The sequence below is a fragment of the Xyrauchen texanus genome, chromosome 38 (genome assembly GCF_025860055.1).
Source record: "Xyrauchen texanus isolate HMW12.3.18 chromosome 38, RBS_HiC_50CHRs, whole genome shotgun sequence".
NCBI lineage: Eukaryota > Metazoa > Chordata > Actinopteri > Cypriniformes > Catostomidae > Xyrauchen > Xyrauchen texanus.
In genome coordinates, this window is record NC_068313.1 from 33658827 (window position 1) to 33680283 (window position 21457).

The following is a 21457-nucleotide window of genomic DNA, read 5'->3' on the forward strand; positions in this document are numbered from 1 at the left end:
ACACTTGATGGCTGGCCAGAACATAGTCAATGGATAATCTAAGAAATTAATTGATGAAAAATGCAACTAGAATTGCATGTGACAGACTGTTACAGTGTCTTTTGTAACTGGTAGTGAGCTGTTACTCTGTGTTAAATCCTGTAGTAGGACAGTCATTAACAAAAAGCCACATTTGTGTGGGGGTGTCCGGGTTTTACACTGAATACATTAATAAAGCAGTAGGGATGAGTCACGATTTTCGAATATTCGATTTGTTGATTTAATTATAGAATATCGAATAGGTTGTGCGATTATTGTCTAAAAAAAGATTGATGAAGTGTTTCTGCCAAATGCCTCTGTTGCAGCAGATATGAATCATCAAGAAGTTGGGTCAACTCTGACCAGGTTGTCCATGTTTGGCAGTAATCCCATCACATCAGCAGAGGACAGAGCCAGTGTGGAACAGCACTTCACAGAACAGTGGCCTGACATTTCTGTTCTTTTTGATGAGGCAGTGAACTACAATGGCACACCTTTCAAAAATGCGTTGATGTGTCTAATAAACACAACAAAAAGATTTGCCTAAAAATTGTTCATGTTTTATTGATTATCTGATGTTTCAACGATTTACTTAATCAAAATAAATGCATGTAACAAGCTAAAATTTCTGTAAGTGTTTCCATGCATATTGAAATATAATTTCATTTACATCTTAGTGAAAGCTACCCTACATTTCAGATGACAAATGTGGATATTTGTAGGCCTATGAGATTATTAATTCATGATTCAAAAGTGTAACAGTTGTTACTTATTTTTATATATTTGATATAGTCTATTGGTGAAGTAGCTTTTTTAATATAGAACTGCTTTTGAAATTATTATACAAATGTAAAGTCATTCTGTTGGATAATATTTGTTCCTTAGTGTAAAATGGAAGTATATGGTAATTTTATTATATGAGCAAAAAACTATGCTGTAACAGTTTTAGAACTAGACAAATCTCTGCATTAATAATATGGTATTAAATGCATTAATAGGCTAATATAAAAATTGCTGTGTTTGCTCGGGATTTGAACCCGTGTCATGATCGTAACGTAAGTTCTACCACTCGGCCATGAGTGTACTCACTGAGCAATGCCCAAACGTTCATTTCTCCAGTGTGTGTTCGCTCACATGAGCGAGAAGCGCTCTTCATTCGTTTCATTCCTCAATAGAATAGTAAAAAAATATCAGCTTAATTGCACCTAATTTATTTTTGTTTGTTTATTTGATTTTTTTTTGTTATCGCGCTGCTCCCCGGCCCGGGGAATAGGCTTATGTCGCCAACTGACGTCAAGATAGGCCTACAATATGAAATATATAGGCTATATATTGTTCTTGTCTCTATTTTTTCTATTTTTCTGGGCTAAAAATGTTTTATTCTGTTTACCATAGTTGTAGTATTTCATCTTTACTGTTAACTGACATTAACCCCACTTACATTTCAAAATGCGGCAATTGCTGCTGTTTTGCACAATATCCATTTGCGCCACCTGGCGGTCATTTCGCGAATGACTTGAAATGCGACTGGTTTATTTTTTCTGCGGCGATAATAGGCATTTTGGTTGACTACTGTAGGTGTTTGCCAATGACTGTCTTGAAAGGCATCCTCAAAACTGTAGTGAGCAGGAGTATAGGGACGGCAAAAGTAACCTATATTGCGATGGAATGCAATATAAACTATAAGAAGGGCCTTCTCTCCATTCAGCCTTTTGTCTGATAACCACCGTGACAACTTCAATGCGTGAACATGTTTAGGCTATTTCAATAGATTTTTTCAGTCAGTGAAGCCAAATAATTGGGTGACAAATAGCATGCATATAGACTATTAATTTTACAGGCTAACAAATACAGTGTTTGGAAAACTCTTAATTTGAAAAACAATGAATGCATATCCTGCCAATCAGATTTAGCCCCACCCACAGGGGAAAATCGGAATATCAAGTTGTTTTTCTGATTTCCGTGCAAGAACGGGAAAACCAAAAATCAAGTCATAATTTAGTTTTTTCGTTTTTCAAAAAAAAACGAAAAAACGAAAAAAGGAGTTGTTTTCTCGTTTTTTCGTTTTTATATATGAAAGCAAAAACAAATGAACGAACGATACCCGGATCAAACAGACACTCACAATCTTACGATAGACAGGTTTGCAAGTGGATGCACATTTGAAACTTATTTGACTGCAGTCCCTTTAGTAATAAAAGAGACACACACACACAGACACACACACACACACACACACACACACACACACATAGTTTCATAGAATCATGTTACCATCATTACAGTTTTGGAAAAGTATTTTAATGTGACTCGTTGAACATATTGTGGCAGGACCAGGTAAAATAAGCACTAGAGGCACTACATGAATAATTAAACAAACAAAGTGGCTTATGCAAAAACAAATTATGATAGACCGTTTCTTGAATTAACTTTTTTTTTGTAATTAAGATTGTTTATTGATTCAAAAAAATAACACAACAGAGAAAAACACAACATACTGTATACACCGAATCAACATTTAACTTTTAACTCTCATTAATATCCCTCCCCTAACACCAACCCCACCCTACCACAAAAAAACACCCCTGTGGTCACAAAATAATACACACACACAATAAATAAATTAATTAATTAATTTATTTATATATAATGCATATTTCAACTAAACGGCTCTCTCCTCATCCCTTCCCCTACAGTCTCCCAAAAATGCCAAATACTTACCCCACTTCCTGAAAAACCATCTCCTCAAAAGCTACCAACCTCCTCATCTCCGCACACCACTCCGGAAATGTTGGAGCTCCGTCTGACTTCCAACCCCTTAAAATAATTTGTCTGCCAATCATCACGCCAGTCAGAACCCAATTTGTTATGTATTTTTCCCCCAAATGTATAACTTCCCAATCGCCCAAAATACAAAGTCTGGGACAAAGTAAAATTTGAGTGCCCAGAATGTCACACAAATAATTATGAACCTTCAACCAAAAATCTTGGATCTTAACACATCCCCAAAAAACATGGGTTTGTGTCTCCAACTTCTGATTGGCATCGCCAGCAGGTGGGTGTGTCTTTAAGACCAAGCCTATATAATCTAGAGGGGGTAATCAAATCTTTGTAAAATCTAAAATCGCATAAGGCGAACCCTTGCATCTCTAGATGCAGACTTGACATTTTTCAGAATCTAGTCCACACTCCATCCTCCAATACCACGTTCAAATCTTTCTGCCATAATCTCTTAATAAAGCTCCATCCCCCAGACTCTGAGTCATCAGGTGCCTCACACTGATGCCTCATGACCTTTCCCAAAAGCAGTAATCACCACTTCTAGAGTATCTACCATTTAGGGGGGTGTGTGCTACTCCCAAAAACAGGAGAGCAGGTGGCGCAGCTGTAAATACCTATAAAACTGAGATCTGGGAATCCCAAAATGATGACCCACATTCTCATACAGGTCGCCGAGTGTAGCAACCCCCTCCCAATCCACTTGATGCATAATTTTGGGGTTAAGCCATATGCTCGAGGCAACATTTAAATAAATGTTCGATTTGAACACTCTGGCCACTCTTTCCCAAATCATGTGCAAATGGGAAATAACGGGGTGTAACTTAACTTCTCCGGTTAGTTTGATAGAAATGCTTTGCAATGGCGAAATAGGGGTAAGGACTTCCTGTTCAATAGAATACAAGGGAGGGGCTCTTTCAGGTGGAAGTGACCAATGAGCCAAATGCCTGAGACCAAATGCATAATAATAAAACAAAATCTTGGGTAGGCCTAGCCCACCTTTGTCAATCGGCCTATGTAATTTGTTGAAATGTAGTTTGGGACGTTTACCATTCCAAATGAAGGACTTCGCTATGTTATCAAATTGCTTGAAATACGAGAGGGGGATATCTACAGGGAGTGACTGTAGCAGGTAGTTGAATTTTGGAATACAATTCATTTTAATAACTTTAAACTTCCCAAAGTGCCCTGGAGCCTTGCCTGTAGGTAAGGCCTTAATTACCTCATCAATCTCCTCCAAGGTTATCTCAGAATCAAGAGAGTTTTTTTGCTCAGTCATCAATTTAGGAATTTCTAATGGTTCCACAAAGTTTCTAATATCCTCATCAATAGATGAAGTCAAGGTGAGTTTTAGTGGAAGTATGAAGTCAGTTCCCCTCGAGTTCACACAGGTGCCCTATTGATCGATCGATCGATAGATAGATAGATGATTGATTGATTGATTGATTGTATTGGTCACTTTAACTTACTGTGGTATCACTAGAGTAGTAAGGGTTGTTTAAAGGGATAATTCACCCAAAAATGAAAATTCTCTCATCATTTACTCACCTTCATGACATCCCAGATGTGTGTGACTTTCTTTGTTCAGCAGAACACAAATGAAGATTTTTTTGAGGAATATTTAAGCTCTGTAGGTCCATACAATGCAAGTTAATGGGTGCCACATTTTGAAGTTCCAAAAATCACACAAGTCAGCATGAAAGGAATCCATGTCTCCAGTGGTTAAATCAATGTCTCCAGAAGTGATTTGATTGGTGTGAGTGAGAAACAGATCAATATTTAAGTCCTTTTTTACTATAAATTCTCCCCCCTGCTCAGTCAGTCTCCACTTTAACTTTTACTTTCACATTCTTCTTCTTGTATTTTTGGTGATTCACATTCTTCACGCATATCGTCTGCTACTGGGCTGGAAGAAGAATTTCAAACAAAGTTTACTTTAATATTGATCTGTTTCTCACCCACACCTATCATATCACTTCTGAAGATATGGATTTAAGCACTGGAGTCATATGGATTACTTCTATGCTGCCTTTGTGTGATTTTTGGAGTGCCAACATTTTGGCACCCATTCACCTGCATTGTATGGACCTACAGAGCTGGAATATTCTTCTAAAAATCTTTGTGTTCTGCAGAAGAAAGAAAGTCATACACATCTGGGCTGGCACGAGGGTAAGTAAATGATTAGAGAAATTTCATTTTTGGTGAACTATCTCTTTAACTGTAATTCGCTGAAATTGCTTGTAATGTTACACTGCGACCAGCAGAGGTCGCATTCGAACTCGCAACTAACATACAGTTTACACACATTCAGATTAGCGGCGGAGGAGGGCAAAGAGGCACAGAGCAGGGCTGTCCAGCATTCTTTCGACCAGATGGATTATCGTTACCCAGTGCAGAGATCTGGACAGGACGGACACTTCGGAACGGTAAGTCACGGCGTTGTTACGGTCAGGTAAGACGGCATCTCGCGGGTTTCCCTGTTCTCATCTCGTGACGTGTCTTAAGTGTGTTCGATCGAGAGATCTGCTACATTGTTGCGCTCCGATCCCGCTGAACGCTCTAAATTCCATTTTCATTATTATTCCATATGCATCATTCCATTTGCCGTATGCATTATTCGCATGCACATTCAAAACCTCAAGAATAAATCCATGTTGCGGTTTAAATACCATAAACTGATTATCGTGACTCTCTTAACATTAGGGAGGCAATTATTTGCTGTACATGGAAACTATTTCGGACTTTACATGTCTGACCTGGAATTTCTGATTTAAAAGACATCTATTTTGTAAATTGAAGGGTTTTAACCCTCCTAATATTTTGACTAGTTCATTTAAATGACAAATAAATTGTGCAGTAGCTTCCAAATATTTCATCTGGTCTCTCAGTTATATATTGTATATTATATAGTGCATATTTTATGTGCTGGAACTGGTCACAATTTCTTTTGATAGTTTAAATCATCTTTTTGCCTCCGCTTGTTCATTTGAATTGTCCTGTGGTGTGACAAATGGATTGTGGGGTCAATTTTCTCAATTAATAGAAAGTCATAACATTGCATCTATAATATTATACAAAAATAAGAAATATGTTGTTTTAGATGGAGTACAGTATGTCTCACTGCAGGACACTGCTGTCAACAACACTTGACAGGGCTACAGTCTGTGATTTTAATTTGGAAAATAAAAAGAGAGATAAGCCCAAACTGAAACTGTGGCATGCATCTTACGGTTTGCAAAGGTGTCAATGCATGTCTGTTAGGTTTTTCTGTGTTACAAGTTGAGTTTGCAGTATAAGTGTTGGGTGTAGTCATGACTGTGGTTTAATGGACACCTTCAACATCTGCTCAGTTCATCAACCGCGTATGTGTGTATGTGTGCATGTGTGCCTGTGTGCATGCTTTAAAGTTGGTACAAAAGTGGCAGGAATGAATTCAAAGGCACACTATTGTCTGTATTTAGAGTTAATAACAGTTTCTGCTTGTGTGTCATTGGGGTAAATTACATGTTGTGTGGTACTGTGTGTGTGTGTGTGTGTGTGTGTGTGTGTGTGTGTGTGTGTGTGTGTAGTTGTCAGTTTGTGTTTCTTTGTGTGAATTTGATCTCTAGACAGACTTTGGCTGCTCTTCAAGGTATGTTTTTTGCAGCAATACATTTATAAAGGAAACCAGAACTGTGGGGGATTTTATTACTGTTTGTGTGTGTGTGTGTGTGTGTGTGTGTTTACCTATTTGGCTCTGCAACATCTCAGACATGTGAAATGCATTCTGGTAATCATTGTCAATTATTCAGTCATGCTGTAGCTACTGAGTTTTTCTAAAAGGCAAAGTGCGTATTTTTTCTATGTTAAATTACATACTTCTATTCCATCCCATCTTAATATGCAGAGACTACTACTATATAATTGATTCTTGCATGGGTTGATTTTCCTGAAGTGTAAAGCCAGAAACAGCATGATTGGATCAACCAATGGCGTGAATTTGGGGTGGGACAGCTGTTTTTCATAGAGGTTGACCGATATTGGATTTTGCCGCCACAGATAACTGATGTGTTGGAAGAAAGCTAGTAACCGATAGTTTTAAAAATAGATTTATTTGGGGGGCCTGGGTAGCTCAGCAAGTAAATAAGCTGACTACCACACCAGGTGTCGCAAGTTCAAATCCAGGGTGTGCCGAATGACTCCTGTCAGGCTTCCTAAGCAACCAATTGTCCCGGTTGCTAGGGTGGATAGAGTCACGTTGGGTTATCCTCCTCGTGGTCGCCATAATGTGGTTCTCGCTCTGGGTGGGGTGCATGGTGAGTTGTGCGTGGATGCCGTGGAGAGTAGCGTGAGCCTCCACAGGCGCTAGGTCACCGTGGTTACGTGCTCAACAAGCCACGTGATGAAATGTGTGGATTGACTGTCTCAGACGCGGAGGCAACTGAGATTCGTCCTCCGCTACCTAGATTGAGGCGAGTCACTACGCCACCACGAGGACTTAGAGTGCACTGGGAATTGGGCATGCCAAAATTGGGGTTAAAAGAGGAGACACCAAGATATGAAGTTGGAGATATTTCCATATACTTGCATTTTTCTTTGTGTACTCTCGCTTCAATTAAGATACTTGATAATGTAATAAAAATAACAAAACTTAATTTTTATTAAAATATGGATGAATATTGCCAATTATTCTAGAACCCTTCAATGCCTCCAATGGGATAGATACAGTGAACTTTAATCGTACATTTTTGCAGATAACCAATATTCCAAAAGCAACTATTGGCGCTAATTAATCTGCAAAAACTATAAATCGGTCAACCTCTGTTTTTTCTGACCATTGACAGACTGTGAAAGTGTTTTTCGAAAACTGTTTTGGAAAAGCATTGATTTTGCAATTCTTTGCGGTGTCATTAGTGGTGCAGAAATGACAAACTTTACTTTGAATGTGTGCAATATCATGTTTCTCTGTTGCTCTTGACTGCCTAGGTGACAGTAAGGGGGCGTTGCATGTATGGCTGATGGACAGGTGTTTCGACTAATTAAAGGACAATGCTGGCACGGAACCGCTTCATCCTGGTGCTGGTGGTGGGGGCACTGCTGACCGTGCTGAGTTTCAGTCTGCAGCATTGTAAGTGTGTGTGTGTGTGTGTGTGTGTGTGTGTGTGTGTGTGTGTGTGTGTTCTACAATGTATGATTTCAGGTGCCGTGTCCTGTCTGTATCCTGCTTTTCCTCTGTATGAGTTATGGCTATTCATATATATTTAGGGGTTTCTTCATGGATTGCTGTGTGTGTGGAAGTATGTTTTGTGTATCAGAAGGGAATACAACCTCCATTGAATTGCATTTACATTCTTGGTGTGTGTGTGTGTGTGTGTGTTTTCAAGTTCCATCGGGAATAAGGCCTCAATTAGACAGCATTCACCATTCAAAACAAAGGCATTTCCTTTAAAGACGTGCCATATATAACAGACTGTGCCTTGTACCAGTAGAACACATTTTCTAATGGATTTGGGCTCAATAGATGTTGGTTACTTTGGAATACACTAGTATTGTTAAAGAGGGGGCATCACTTACATTAACCAAAACTTACCCTTACAAAAAGTTTATTGGCAGAACCAAGGGGCACTTTGATCAATACACCTTGGTACTCCATGTTACTTCAAAAATGATATTACCATGGTACTGTGTCCTAAAAATATGGAAGAATCATGGTGGTACTTGGTATGTTTTGCTAGTGTAAAAATATACCATTTTTATTCAATTCTTTAGCATTTAGGGTCCTTGAAGATGGTTTAAGGTTTGATGGTTATGGTGGGGGTGCAATCCTCAAGGCAATCTGCGAACTGCTAATCTACGATAGTAAAAACTTAAACTAGTATGCACAGTATGTCTTCCACTGTATAAAAGAATTAGCTTCAGAGCTACCAACTAAAATAAGTTTGGCAGCCAGTCTGATCCTTTCGTTTGATGTACTGCTTTGGAATGCGTCACAATATTAAGAAGGAAAGTACAGACTCTGACTGCAAACATTTACATTGGGTTGTGAGCTCAGCAAAAGGGTGTTGGGGGCCACTAGCATCGCCATCAGCCAGTTTAGACGGTCTAAATATAGAGCTCTAAAAGCAGCAAATGGTTTTTAAATTTATGTTTGCATGATATGATTTCAAGATATAAATCAAGGCAGTCAAAATATCTGGAAAGTCCTAAAGTTATATAACTGTGAGCATATGATTTTCTATATACGAAATGAAGAAATGCTTCATATGATTGGCTTTTGAGACAGATTACTGCCAGATTAGAGCCCAATCCAGACCCATGTCCTTGACTGAAAATCCTTTTTCATTAAAGTTTGAATTTGAGAAACTAACCCCATGGAGATCAGCAGATTATATAATATTTTGTTTAATAGTGACAGCTAAAACAAGATCATACTAATTTAGTTGTTTACAAGCACAGATGGTTGGAATTTGCAAGGGCAACTCGAATGAAACCAAACATGTTCTTACTTTTGAATGTTATCAGGGATTGGCCAGTGCTCGTCTAATGCCTACCCGCTGAATCACACAGCCAATCACAGCTCAGTTTGAGTAACAGGATATACATAGCCAGCATACAAGAAGCATGCAAATCAAACAAAACAGCCTTCACGAATGGATGCATGGGTCTTGTCACTTGACTGAACAATGACTACATGACTGACATGATAAATAATACCTTTCTCTCTCTTTCTTGTGTCAAGAATGAATGGTATGTATGTGATCTGAATTTTGGTATCTACCATAGACTAAAAAAAGATGGACGACGCCCCTTCGCTCTTTTCCATTGGTGAGAACTGAAGCCGCCGGTGTCCCGATATGGTGCTGACATCTTGGGACTTGAGTCTGCGCAGTTGCGATTTCGGGACCAGACCTGCACAGTAGTGAGCAGGAAGTAAAGCCGCGAAATCAAGGCCCCGCCCTCACTCTCGCTGAATCAATCGCAAGCACACGCCCCTGCACTTTTGACTTTTGACGGTGTGAAATAATTAATTATAGAAATTTAGATATTACATTTAAAGCTCCAATCTCCTCAGTCCTCCGAAGATCCCGAAAAAAAGTCAGTTGGTGCTTCAGTGACTACTTCGCTCAGAGAACCTGTCAATCACAGCTGTCAATCATGATGTCACAGCACCGTTTTTATAGCATCAAATAACTAACTAAAAACAACCTTATTTTGAAAACAAACACTTGAAATTACATCAACGTGATAGAAACTACAGTAAATGACAGAAACTATCTTTGGAAAAAAAATATGTGAAGTGTAATTTAATTGTTTAGTTGGTCTCAAGTCCCGTTGAATAACATGGGGAGGCGGGGTTTATGACCTACACTAGGACCAGTCACCGGGGGGCGATCGAGACGTATTGGCTTCACTTTTGAGGGCTTGTGTGGCACACTTGGTATCTACGGAGGCCTCCAAAAGTATTTGTGGACATAAGTCAAATGTAAATAAAATGTCAAACCTATTGCCATTTATTTTAGAGAAATACAGAACAAGCACTTTATATGGCTACTGCACTAGTCTTTAATAATTAAAATTGTATATTTTTTCTAAATGCATACTCTTTCATTATTTTTAACTCTTTATTTTATTCTATATAATACGTAGGGCACCTGTGTGAACTTAAGGGGAACTGACTTCATACTTCCATTAAAAATCATGTTGAGACCAGTTGGTTAAGAGTAATTGCAAAAATTTAGTTCAAGAAAGGGTCTAGCATCAATTGTTTGAAGCAAAACCTTTGCTTGATATTTTGCTGTAGCTCAGGTGGTAGAGCGGGTCAGCTGCCAATTGCAGGGTTGGTGGTTCGATACCCGGCCCACACGACTCCACATGCTGAAGTGTCCTTGGGCAAGACACTGAACCCCAAGTTGCTCCCTATGGCAGGCTAGCGCCTTGCGTGGCAGCTCTGCCACCATTGGTGTATGAGTGTGTGTGTGTGAATGTGTGTGTGGATTGGTGATTGGGACACAATGTAAAGCGCTTTGGTAACCTCTAAGGTTAAAAAAAAAGCGCTATATAAGTGCAGACCATTTACCATTCTTCCCTTGCTTTGCTTTTCTTTTATCCTGTGTGCGGTCATTACTAATTCATTCCCTGCTTTGTGGTTTTCCAATAAGAGCTGAAAGCTGAATGTAGGACAGGGCTGCGTCTTAAATTAGATGACCTATCCTCTATTGCTGCTTCTTTCTCTCTCTCTCTTTCCTTGAGTTCACTCAAGCATGACTGGTCTGTTTTAAATAAAGAGGCTCCAGATCTGTAGGGACTAACAAGCAGACAGAGAGAAAGAGACCATACATACACAGAGAAAGAGTGAAAGTGAGAGATGAAAGAGGAGTGTCCAGTTCCAGTGCTCATTGTGGTAAATTGTGGGTCTCTGCCACCATTACTTTATCACGAAAGGGTTAGCTCACCCAAAATGAAAATTCTGTCATCATTTACTCACACTCATGTTGTTCCAAACCAGAATGACTTTCTGTCTTGTGTGGAACACCAAAGAAGAATTGTTTAAAGAATTGTACTTTTGGGTTCCCCTCCAACAAGCCACTGAAGTGGACAAACTGTACTGGCGATCTGTCATACTGGGCAATTTCCCGGTGGGTTGCTGCACTTTGGGGCCGATCAGGGGCGGACTGGCCATGGGAGAACCGAGTGGGCCGGTGGGTCGGCCGCAAAATGGGCCGAATGGGGAGCAATAAGCTAAAATGAGCCGCCGAGTTGTGCAGAATGGACCACAAAACGGTGCCGCGATATGCAGAAAAGGACAGCGAACACCCCCCCGCTCAACTTTTGGGCCAGCTACTATGTAAAATCCCGGGCCGATTTATCTTCCCAGTCCAGCCCTGCCTTAACTCCGGTATTTACACTGTCAGTCATATCGGTTCTGATTTGTTGTTGCTATAGTAACCGAAGCATGAGTTGTAAAGGCACAGCCCTCTTCCAGAAAGGGGCGGAGAGCAGCAGCTCATTTGCATTTAAAGAAACACTCACGGAATCAGCGTGTTTTTGATTCCACCCAAAAAGAGGCATTTATAACATGGTATAAAAAATGATCCATGGGGTATTTTGAGCTGAAACTTCACAGACACATTCTGGGGACACACGAGACCAGGGCTGGACTGGTAATCTGGCATACCGGGCATTTTCCCGGTGTGCCGACAAACTTTGGGGACGTTCAGGGAAGGACTGTCCATCGGGAGAACCAAGGGGTCCGGTGGGTCCATTATGCAGAATGGACCAAAAAATGTCTCCGCAATATGCAGAAAAGAACAGCGAACATTGTCATTTATTGTATTTCTGGTCCCCATTTATTGTAATTGTTTGGGGAAAAAATATATCTATTCAGTATATTCTTTTATATTTCTCCTTATGTTTTCCACAGAAGAAAGTCATACACTTTTGGAATGACATGAGGGTGATAAATGATGACAGAATGTTAATTTTTGGGTGAACTATTACTGAAGTACACACTGAGTGCAGATAACAGCATTATAAACAATATTCTGCTTGATTTGTGTTCATGTAAGGCTTCTGTTGTAGGGTGTGTTTCTCTTTGTGAACTGCACTTGTAGACTTTATGCACTGTCTACAAAGAGCTCTTTGTGTGGCCGGCCCCTACATGAAGCTGTGCTGTGATTGGCTGAGAGCTCTGTCTTAACACGTGATTGGTCAGGAATCTGTTACAAGAGGGAGCAATTCAGAAGGGTTTTGATACTGAATAGAGAACAGTTTGAGTCCTACACACACACACACCTGCACACACACTCTCACACACATCTCCAGAATGTCTGTCTCTACTCGTATAAGCCAGCTAACCGTTATACTACTTTCTGGTGAGTTTTACTACTCGTTGGTTATATCGGTACTTACAAACCCTATTGTCACAATTGTTTTTAATGCAGTGTTAATTGTTTTGTAAGTTTGTAATTTTTTTAATTCCTTGATTTGTTTTGTATTTGTCATATTAAGCCATTTCATTGTTATTTATGTTAATATTGTTTTCTCGTAATGCTGCAATAAACATTTTAAGGTTGAACATATTTTTAGGTCTGTATAGACACGCGTTAGATGAAGTGCTATTGTGTAGATTTACTGTATGTAAAATTGTTTAGCTAAAATGTTTTCGTACAGTGAAAAATATATAGTTAGGATGCTATGGCGCCTTAATCCCGCCATGGAGGAAAAATAAAATATATATGTCATTCTGACTCTATATCTCACAATTGTGACTTTATTTCTTGCAATAGCAACTTTTATTAAATAAATAATAAACTCACAACTAATTGCAAGATATAGTCAAATATGAGATTTATTTGAAATTGTGAGATATTAAACTCGCAACTACAAGGAATAATGTTGAAATTACGAGATATAAAGTCAAAATTGTGAGATATAAATGTGTTATTCTGAGATATAGTCACGACTGAGATATAAAGTCAAAATGCCAAGACTTTATGTTGCAATTGCGAGATACAGTCAAAAATTGTGAGATATAAACTCGTAATACTGAGATATAGTAACAGCTGTGAGATATAAAGTCGAAATTATAAGATGTAAAGTTGAAATTGCGATATACGGTATTGTGCAAAAGTTTTAGGCACTTGTGAAAAACTTTCAAAATGAGGATTTTAAAAAATATAATGACATAAATAGTTTTCATTAATCAATTAACGTCATACAAAATCCAGTAAACAGAAAAAGAGCTAAATCAATATTTGGTGTGAACACTTTTGCTTTAAAAACAGCCCCAATTCTCCTTCTTACACCTGGACAGTTTTACTTGGTTGTTGGCAGATAGGATGTTCCAGGCTTCTTGGACAATTCACCACAGTTCTTCTGTCTATTTAGGTTGTCTCAGTTACTTCTGTCTTTTCGTGTAATTCCTGACTGACCTGATGTTCAGTGGGGGGCTTTGTGGGGGCCATGACATCTGTTACAGAGCTCCCTGTTCTTCTATTCTATTAGCAAAAGTTATTTTTGGGAGTACAAAAAAAGTATATTTCCTATTGACATATTAAAGTAGGAGATATAAATGACCATCTTAATGACTTTTGGACAGTACGGTATAACTACTGTAATTCTGAGATATGTACTCACAACTGCGAGATATTTGAAAATGTGAGATATAAACTCATAATTCTGGGATATTAACTCCCGACTGTGAGTTATAGTCGCTATTGCGAAATAGTCGAAATTGCAAGATATAAACTAATTGAGATATAAACTCGTATCTGCAAGATATAGTCACGACTGTGAGATAAAAAAGTTGAAATCGCATTATATAAAGTTGAAATTGCAAGACATAAAGTGGAAATTACAAGATATCGTCAAAAAATGCGCAAAATACCCGCAGATATAGCCACAATTGCGAGATTTAGTCGAAATTGCGAGATATAAACTCATAATTCTGAGATGTAAACTTGCAACTGCAAAATATAGTCACAACAACTGCAAGAAATAAAGTCGAAATTGCGAAATGAAAAAAAGGTCAGAATTACCTTTTTTTTTATTATTCCAATGTGCGATATGGCTTCCGTAGGTTGCTTCTACAGCTAAAAACATTTCTTACATATTATTAAAAGGGTCTTATCATGCATCTTTTTAATTATTATTTCTTATAATGTCAGTGCCACTTTATTTGTACCAAAACAGCTATAATTTAGTATTTCATTGCAATTTTCTCCCTTCTCAAAGGTCAATGAAAATTGATATAATGATATGACCTGTTTAATGAATCACTGTGTACTTGACTTCGTCTATTATCCATAAAATGCAAAGGCAGCTTAAATGTTAAGTAGAAACAGATTTTATGGTATGACTTGTGTTGCGTGCTTTTATGTGAGACATTAAGGGATTGTTGCGCTCTACTTTTTAATGACAAAGTGTCATTGCTTACACTTTTAAAGCTCAATCCCCATCATTATGGAGACCTGTCAGACTCCTCCCTCTGCCCACATCACTATGGCGATTCCCAAAATTCAACAACTCACAGCTCTGTGCAGCCTCAATGTTTACTATATGAGCTCAGAACTGGAAAGTTGGAAAAAGTGTGTGTGTGTGTGTGTGTGTGTGTGTGTGTGTGTGTGTGTGTGTGTGTGTGTGTGTGTGTGTGTGTGTGTGTGTGTGTGTGTGTGTGTGTGTGTGTGTGTGTGTGTGAGTGCATCCAGAATGTTTATTTTTCGGCTGGCTCTCAAAGCCATGTGAATCTTTTTCATTCTTTCTTTCTTTCTTTCTTTCTTTCTTTCTTTCTTTCTTTCTATCTACAGTGCACCTGATTCAGACCAATCCGATGGCAGAGCAAAGGTCACAAGGTAAAAGCAGGAAGCGTGTGAATCCAGTTCTCCATACAGATCCACCCGCCCCAGACCCCATCCGAGACACCCACCAGTACTGCAATTACCCAAATCTCACTGAGCACGGTTGGGAGGGTAAGAGACACACACACTCACCTTCATACACACTTGAAGACTTTCATAGATATGTAGTGATGCATTTCTTTATGTTGTAGGTCACAGTCCGCCTGACTACAAGCTGCTGTCGGTCCAGGTGATGATTCGCCATGGTGACCGTTTCCCGCTGTACTCCATCCCCAAAACCAAGAAGCCTGCCATAGACTGCACCCTGTCAGACAAGAGGTAAACACACGCATAAGAAAATGCCATCCGTCCGTCCATCCATCCATCCATCCATCCATCCATCCATCCATCCATCCATCCATAATGCATGTCTTTTCATGTATCTGTCTACATGCAACCAGAATTTTTTTGATATTAGAACCAATAACCACCAGTGGTTGGTGTGCAAATGTGGGTTTATGTTTGTGTGTGTATGTCAGGTGGGATGTCTGTCAAAGGACATGCAGTTTTTGAACTGTTATCAGATTAATATTTCATTCCTGGCATCGTCTTTTATCCTTCCCTGAGCCGTGTTGCTGTGGATACGCCAGCACTGAACAGTCACTCTAATGTTACTGAAAATAACTGACGTGTTTCTATGAATTCATCTTAGTATTCTAACCAATGACACGACAAATACTGTTGTACAGAATATTCTGAGAATTATTAATCACAGTCAACAACCCATAATGTTCCCATGCTGTCTCAGATTCTATGTATTACAGAGTAATCCTCATCCATAAGCCCCTCTCTCTCTTGTGCAACAATATTATTATTTTTCTCTCTTTTAATAGAACTTAACACACGTGCAAAAATATCAGCCTATCTCTTTAAAAATCACGTTAATTTGTTAAATCATTAGTGTTATAATAGCACTCCCTTGTGGGTTGATTGTGTTATAACCACTTTTCCACTGCACGTTACGGTTCGACTCGCCTCAACTCTACTCGCTTTACATTTCTGAGCTTGCATTTCCACTGCAGTTTAGTGCCACCTCAACGCGGGTGGGATTATAGGCTGATCGTCATAGTTGCGCCGCCTCTACTGCCGTGACATCATCTTAAACCAGACACAAACTGACCAAAACAATAACATGACCGCTAGATGTTAGCTACTAGCTCATTGTGCTGCATAAAGCAGTTGTTGCGTGGTGATTTTACAGGTTGTTTCAGACGCTTTCCAGTAGCTGGTCAACTAAATAAAGTGAAGCTTTCAAGCAGAGTATAGAGTTAACATAACAAAACATACCATCCTCCATCGTGAATCAGCGCCAGTCCAGGGCACTCTCCTTCCCATTGCTCGCCGGTCTAGATAGCGTCCATTGGTTGAACCACTTCCACTTTTCCTTGATGGTTCTGTAGTCACTTAACTTTTCCCCACACTGTTGGTAGGTCCAGTGGTAGCCGTGTGCGGCCAACAGCCGATACACTTCCTGAGAGACTTTTTCGTTTCACTCATCGCTAATGAGTGGACCGTCTGCACCTCGTTTATTGACCATGGCATGGTATTGCGCACAGCCATTTCTTTTTTCACAATTCGAAAGTTGCGTAAACAAATTATACTGTTATCGCTGTTGTTAACTTTAAAACTAGCGGGTTGATGTCACGTGTCGGAAATCCAGTGATGCTGGTAGTGACGATTCTCCCTGACCAATCAGTGATCTGCAGGATTTTTACGTCACATTTAGTATCGGCACGGCTCGCTTGGAACCTCGACCGAGGTGGTACTAAAAAAAGTAGCAGGTACCAGGTACTATCCACAGTGGAAAACCCCAAAAACGTAAGCAGTGTCGAGATGTGTCAAGTTGTACCGTGCAGTGAAAAGCCCCTTTAGTCACATTGATTTGACTTGAGTATGGGCGTACAAACAAAGAGATTAAGAAAGAGTTTTAATAGTGTCTGGTTTTAACTCCTGTGTCAATAATGGCATTAGAATTAGCTATATATACATAAGATACACAGTATATTGAATATTGTCCAAAGGCTCAAAATGATCAAGATATATATTTAAGAGATATTGCCTAGCTTTAAATGCAGTTTTTTTATTATTTACATTTTTTTAATTTTGCAGAAAACCCACACATCCCCTCTTGACCTCCTTCATTAGTCACATGGCACTGGGTGGGCGTGGCCACTGGGACACATCACTTGGATCTCTACCCCGATTACCCAATCACAGCAGTTGCGAGATGGGCGAGCTTACCCAGACAGGTAGCCGATCAGTGTAGCATTTCCCTTGTTACAAAATTATATACTTAATATGTACAATGTGCAAATGTATTTCTCAGTTCTCGGTCTTTCTCTCTTCTATTAGGTGTCATACAGCACTTGAAAAATGGCAATCATCTTCATCAGGCCTACATCAAGCGTCACAATCTGCTGACTGCTGATTGGTCTCCACGGCAGTTGTGGCTGGAGACTACAGGTAAAAGCCGCACCCTCCAGAGTGGATTGGCTTTCCTGTTTGGTTTCGTGCCTCATTTTGATTGGTCGCGGCTGACGGTTAGGCAGCAGTGGAGTACGCTGTTCTGCGGTTCTTCCTGTGACTGTCCTGCGCGGAACCGGTTCTTGGACCAGGAGCAGCACAGGCAGTATCGCCAGAGGACTGCAGACACGGAACTCGAACGCACATACGTTGCCATGGCGAGAACCCTGGGTGTTGCAACAAAGACTTTGAGGGCGGCCAATCCGGTGGACGCACTGTTATGTCACTTTTGCCATGACCTTCCATTTCCCTGCTCAAGCACACGGAATATAGCAAACGTTCCGGCCGAGGGGGCATGTCTTACGCTACAGCACTTTGCAGTGATTCGCCGGCAACAGAAAGATGACGAACTGGAGCGACGGGAGGCAGGGCTTTACCGCCGTTACGCAGTTCTCGCAGCACATCCGTACCTCAACCGTACCGCGGCACGCTTGGAGAAGATCGCTAGAGGTAGCCAGACACACAAAGGCAAGGAAGATGCGATCTTTGCTTTATCTTCTGCACATGATGTAACTATGGCACCGTTGCTAAGCGCACTGGGTCTGGAAGGGGCGGGATTTCCGAGATTTGCCGCACGGCTGGTGTTCGAGCTGTGGAATAGCCCGGAAGTAAAAGACAAAGGGAAAAATGAGAAAATGAGTGATAGAAAAAGAGGAAAGGGGTTGGACAAAATGTTTATTCGTGTTCTCTATAACGGAGAAGATTTGACCTTTGACACTGCCTTCTGCCGCAATCACAATCGGCATTCTGCTCAGCCACTGTGCCCTCTAGGTAATTTCCTGTCTTTTGTGAGAAAGGATATGTTTTTTTTGGTTAATGCTACAAGTTTTGAGCAGGCCTGCCACCAAACTGTACTGTAACATGTGAAATTGGGTGAGTGAGAGAGATGCACATTAAAGGAGAATGAGTAAAACTTGAAGGGATATGGGTGAATTTCTTGAAAACATGCCTAGTTCACATTTCACCCCAAAATAAATAAATAATAATTACAAAAGAAACGAAAATTATATAAAGCATTAAAGGAATAGTTAACCAAAAAATAAAAAATTATCATAATTGACTCACTCTCATGCCATGCCAGATGTGTATGACTTTCTTCTGGAGAACAGACAAGAAGATATTTAGAAGAATATCTCAGCTCTGTAGGTCCATACAATGCAAGTGAATGCTGGCCAGAACTATGAATGTCCAAAAAGCACGATATAGCATTATAAAAGTAATCAATACGACTCCAGTGGTTTAATCCATGCCTTCTGAAGCAATATGATAGGTGTCCTTGAGAAACAGATCAATATTTAAGTCCTTTTTTACTATAAATATCCACTTTCACTTTCTTCTTTTGCTTTTTGGCGATTCGCATTCTTTATGCATATCGCCACCTACTGGTTGGGGCTTGTCAAAGGTGGAGATTTCTAGTAAAATAACTTAAATATTGATCCTTTCTCACCCACACCTATCATATCGCTTCTGAAGACATGGATTAAACCACTGAAGTCTTATAGATTCCTTTTATGCTGCCTTTATGAGCTTTTTGGACCTTCATTTGGATCCTATTCACTTGCATTGTGAGGACCAACAGAGCTGAGATGTTCTTCTAAAATATTCGTTTGTGTTCTGCAGAGGAAAGAAAGTCATACACATGGCATGATGGTGAGTAAATGATGAGAGCATTTTCATTTTTGGGTGAACTATCCCTTTAAGTTGAATGAAGCATATTTTTATGACCATAAGTTTAGGACCCAATTCTCATTAAAATAGTGCATCTAGAAACTTACTTTTGAGTAGTTCTTTTTTGTCACTTCCATTATTCTTTATTAGGAGTAAAACATTACTGTAATACAATGATAAAAAAAAAAAATTCATTTCGACTTTTTGGAGAAAAAAAAAATGAGGCATTTAAAATGGAAGTCAATGGGGTCGATTCGTAAACATTAAAATTCTCACTGTATATTATTAGCCTCAAGATGTAAACAGTATGTGTTGACATGATTTTAGTGTGATAAAATCACTTTCAAACCTTTTCTGTGTTAAGTTATCCAATTTTACAACTTCGTAGCCATGACGACGTAACACTATAAACCTGTAATCCCTGTAACTTTCACTAAAATTACAATTTAAACAACTTTACAACTCAAATAATACACAAGTTTTAACAAAATAATTAATGTCAGTGCTTTTATACACTTATAAGCTTCACATTTCTGCCTTTAAACCCACCAAAAATTGGCCTCATTCTTTTCCACTGTAAGTGCCTCACTGCAACCACAATTTTGTCGTGAAATATGAGTCAGGCATGTTTTTTTACAGGTTTCATGACAAGGCGAGAGTGAAATATGTTGAGAGCGAGTGCTAATTATATGAGTTTTTGTTTTAGTATTAAGAGGGTGGACCAAATAATTATTCCTGCACAAAAAATTGTTTCGGTACACTTTACTAATCACATAGAATCAACTGACAAAGTCAGATCCTGAAATTGTTTACAATAATCATTGAGTAGAATTGAGATGTTAAGCTGTAGGCTTCGATTGAATGCACATTTGGATGAAGATGGTGGTTTTAATAAGGTGTGATATGACATCAAGGACCCTTAAAAACCACCTGAATCCAACACAAACACACATTCACTTGTTGAAACACATCTTGCCTTTATTCTGAGTCAGTGTAATCCAGAAAACTGCACTGTCACAAAGACAATCCTAGTGGATTCACTAGATATTGTAACAATCCATTTGTGTTGTGTTTTAGGGCACTTAGCCACTTTATAGCAGAATTCCTGCAGTTATCAGGAATAGGATGTATTTCCATTGCTTGTCTCTTCCGTTACATGTCCTAAACAAAATTCCATTCTGGACCATTTGTGTTAAAGGGATAGTTGACCCAAAAATGTTGTTCAAAACCATTTGACTCTGTGGAACACAAAAGGAGATGTTACAGTACGCAGAATGAGGGATTCAGTCACCATTCACTTTCATTGTATGAAAAAGATGCAATGAAAGTGAATGGTGACTGAGATTAACATACTGCCGATCATCATCTCTGTTTTCCAAGGAAGTAAATGGGAAGGATTATGACTTGCAAAGGCCCCGGTGCCGTTTATCTCCAAGGGGGTTCGTTTGCATTGTTGATGAGTATTTGAGCGGGGGGATCTCCAACTTTAAAGCCCAGGGCCCCCCCCAGGTAGTCAAGGGCCCCTGGGCACTGGCCCCATTGGCCCGGCTGGCAATCCATCCCTGGGATAGGACTACATTACGGTGAGTAAATGATGACAGAATGTAAATTTTGGGGTCAACTATCCCTATAAGATCTCATTTGAAGAGTATTTGACTGAATTTCTTGTTGTCATGTTTTGTTTCTCCCACATTTTGTGTCGTCTTTTAGTTGTTTTCTTTCGTTTATTATTAAAGGGAAAATAAAGGACAGATGGTGTCTTTGTATACTACAAAAATGTATTCTAACGAAATGATTTGGTATCGTGAATGATGTTCTAATGATCAGTGTGTACTGCCACATTCGAAACCTCGAAGCACATTTTTCAATAAAAACGTGAAACATTTCCTCTAAAATCGTAATTGTGTTTTTTCTGGAAATACACCTTGACTCCCGGAAATTGCTTAGAGCTACCCAGTCTGATTGGAGCTTGGCAGTTTCAGAAAACACCTTATGAAAATGTCTGAGAAATGACACCATTTTTTGTGCAATATGCATCAGGCATCCATAAATGTGCCTGTACCACTTACAGTTTGTGTCTTTTGCATGATGGCCAC

General features: G+C 39.4%; 1 protein-coding gene across 1 annotated transcript; it reads left to right on the plus strand.

Moving 5' to 3' along the window:
- The first annotated feature begins 5112 nt into the window (after positions 1-5112).
- Positions 5113-21247, plus strand: pxylp1 (2-phosphoxylose phosphatase 1). The gene is made up of 6 exons (XM_052110408.1): positions 5113-5222; positions 7762-7903; positions 15081-15242; positions 15323-15449; positions 17280-17419; positions 17523-21247. The coding sequence occupies exons 2-6, from the start codon at positions 7825-7827 to the stop codon at positions 18551-18553; spliced, it is 1539 nt and encodes a 512-aa protein (XP_051966368.1). The 5' UTR covers positions 5113-5222; positions 7762-7824; the 3' UTR covers positions 18554-21247.
- The last annotated feature ends 210 nt before the right edge of the window (positions 21248-21457 follow it).

What these genes read in the sequence shown, in the direction of transcription:
- pxylp1 (XM_052110408.1), top strand. Translation starts at nt 7,825, where the DNA reads ATGCTGGCACGGAACCGCTTCATCCTGGTGCTGGTGGTGGGGGCACTG. An exon ending in CACTGAGCACGGTTGGGAGG is followed by an intron (nt 15,243 to 15,322) that starts GTAAGAGACACA and finishes TTTATGTTGTAG; the next exon opens with GTCACAGTCCGCCTGACTAC. An exon ending in GGGCGAGCTTACCCAGACAG is followed by an intron (nt 17,420 to 17,522) that starts GTAGCCGATCAG and finishes CTCTTCTATTAG; the next exon opens with GTGTCATACAGCACTTGAAA.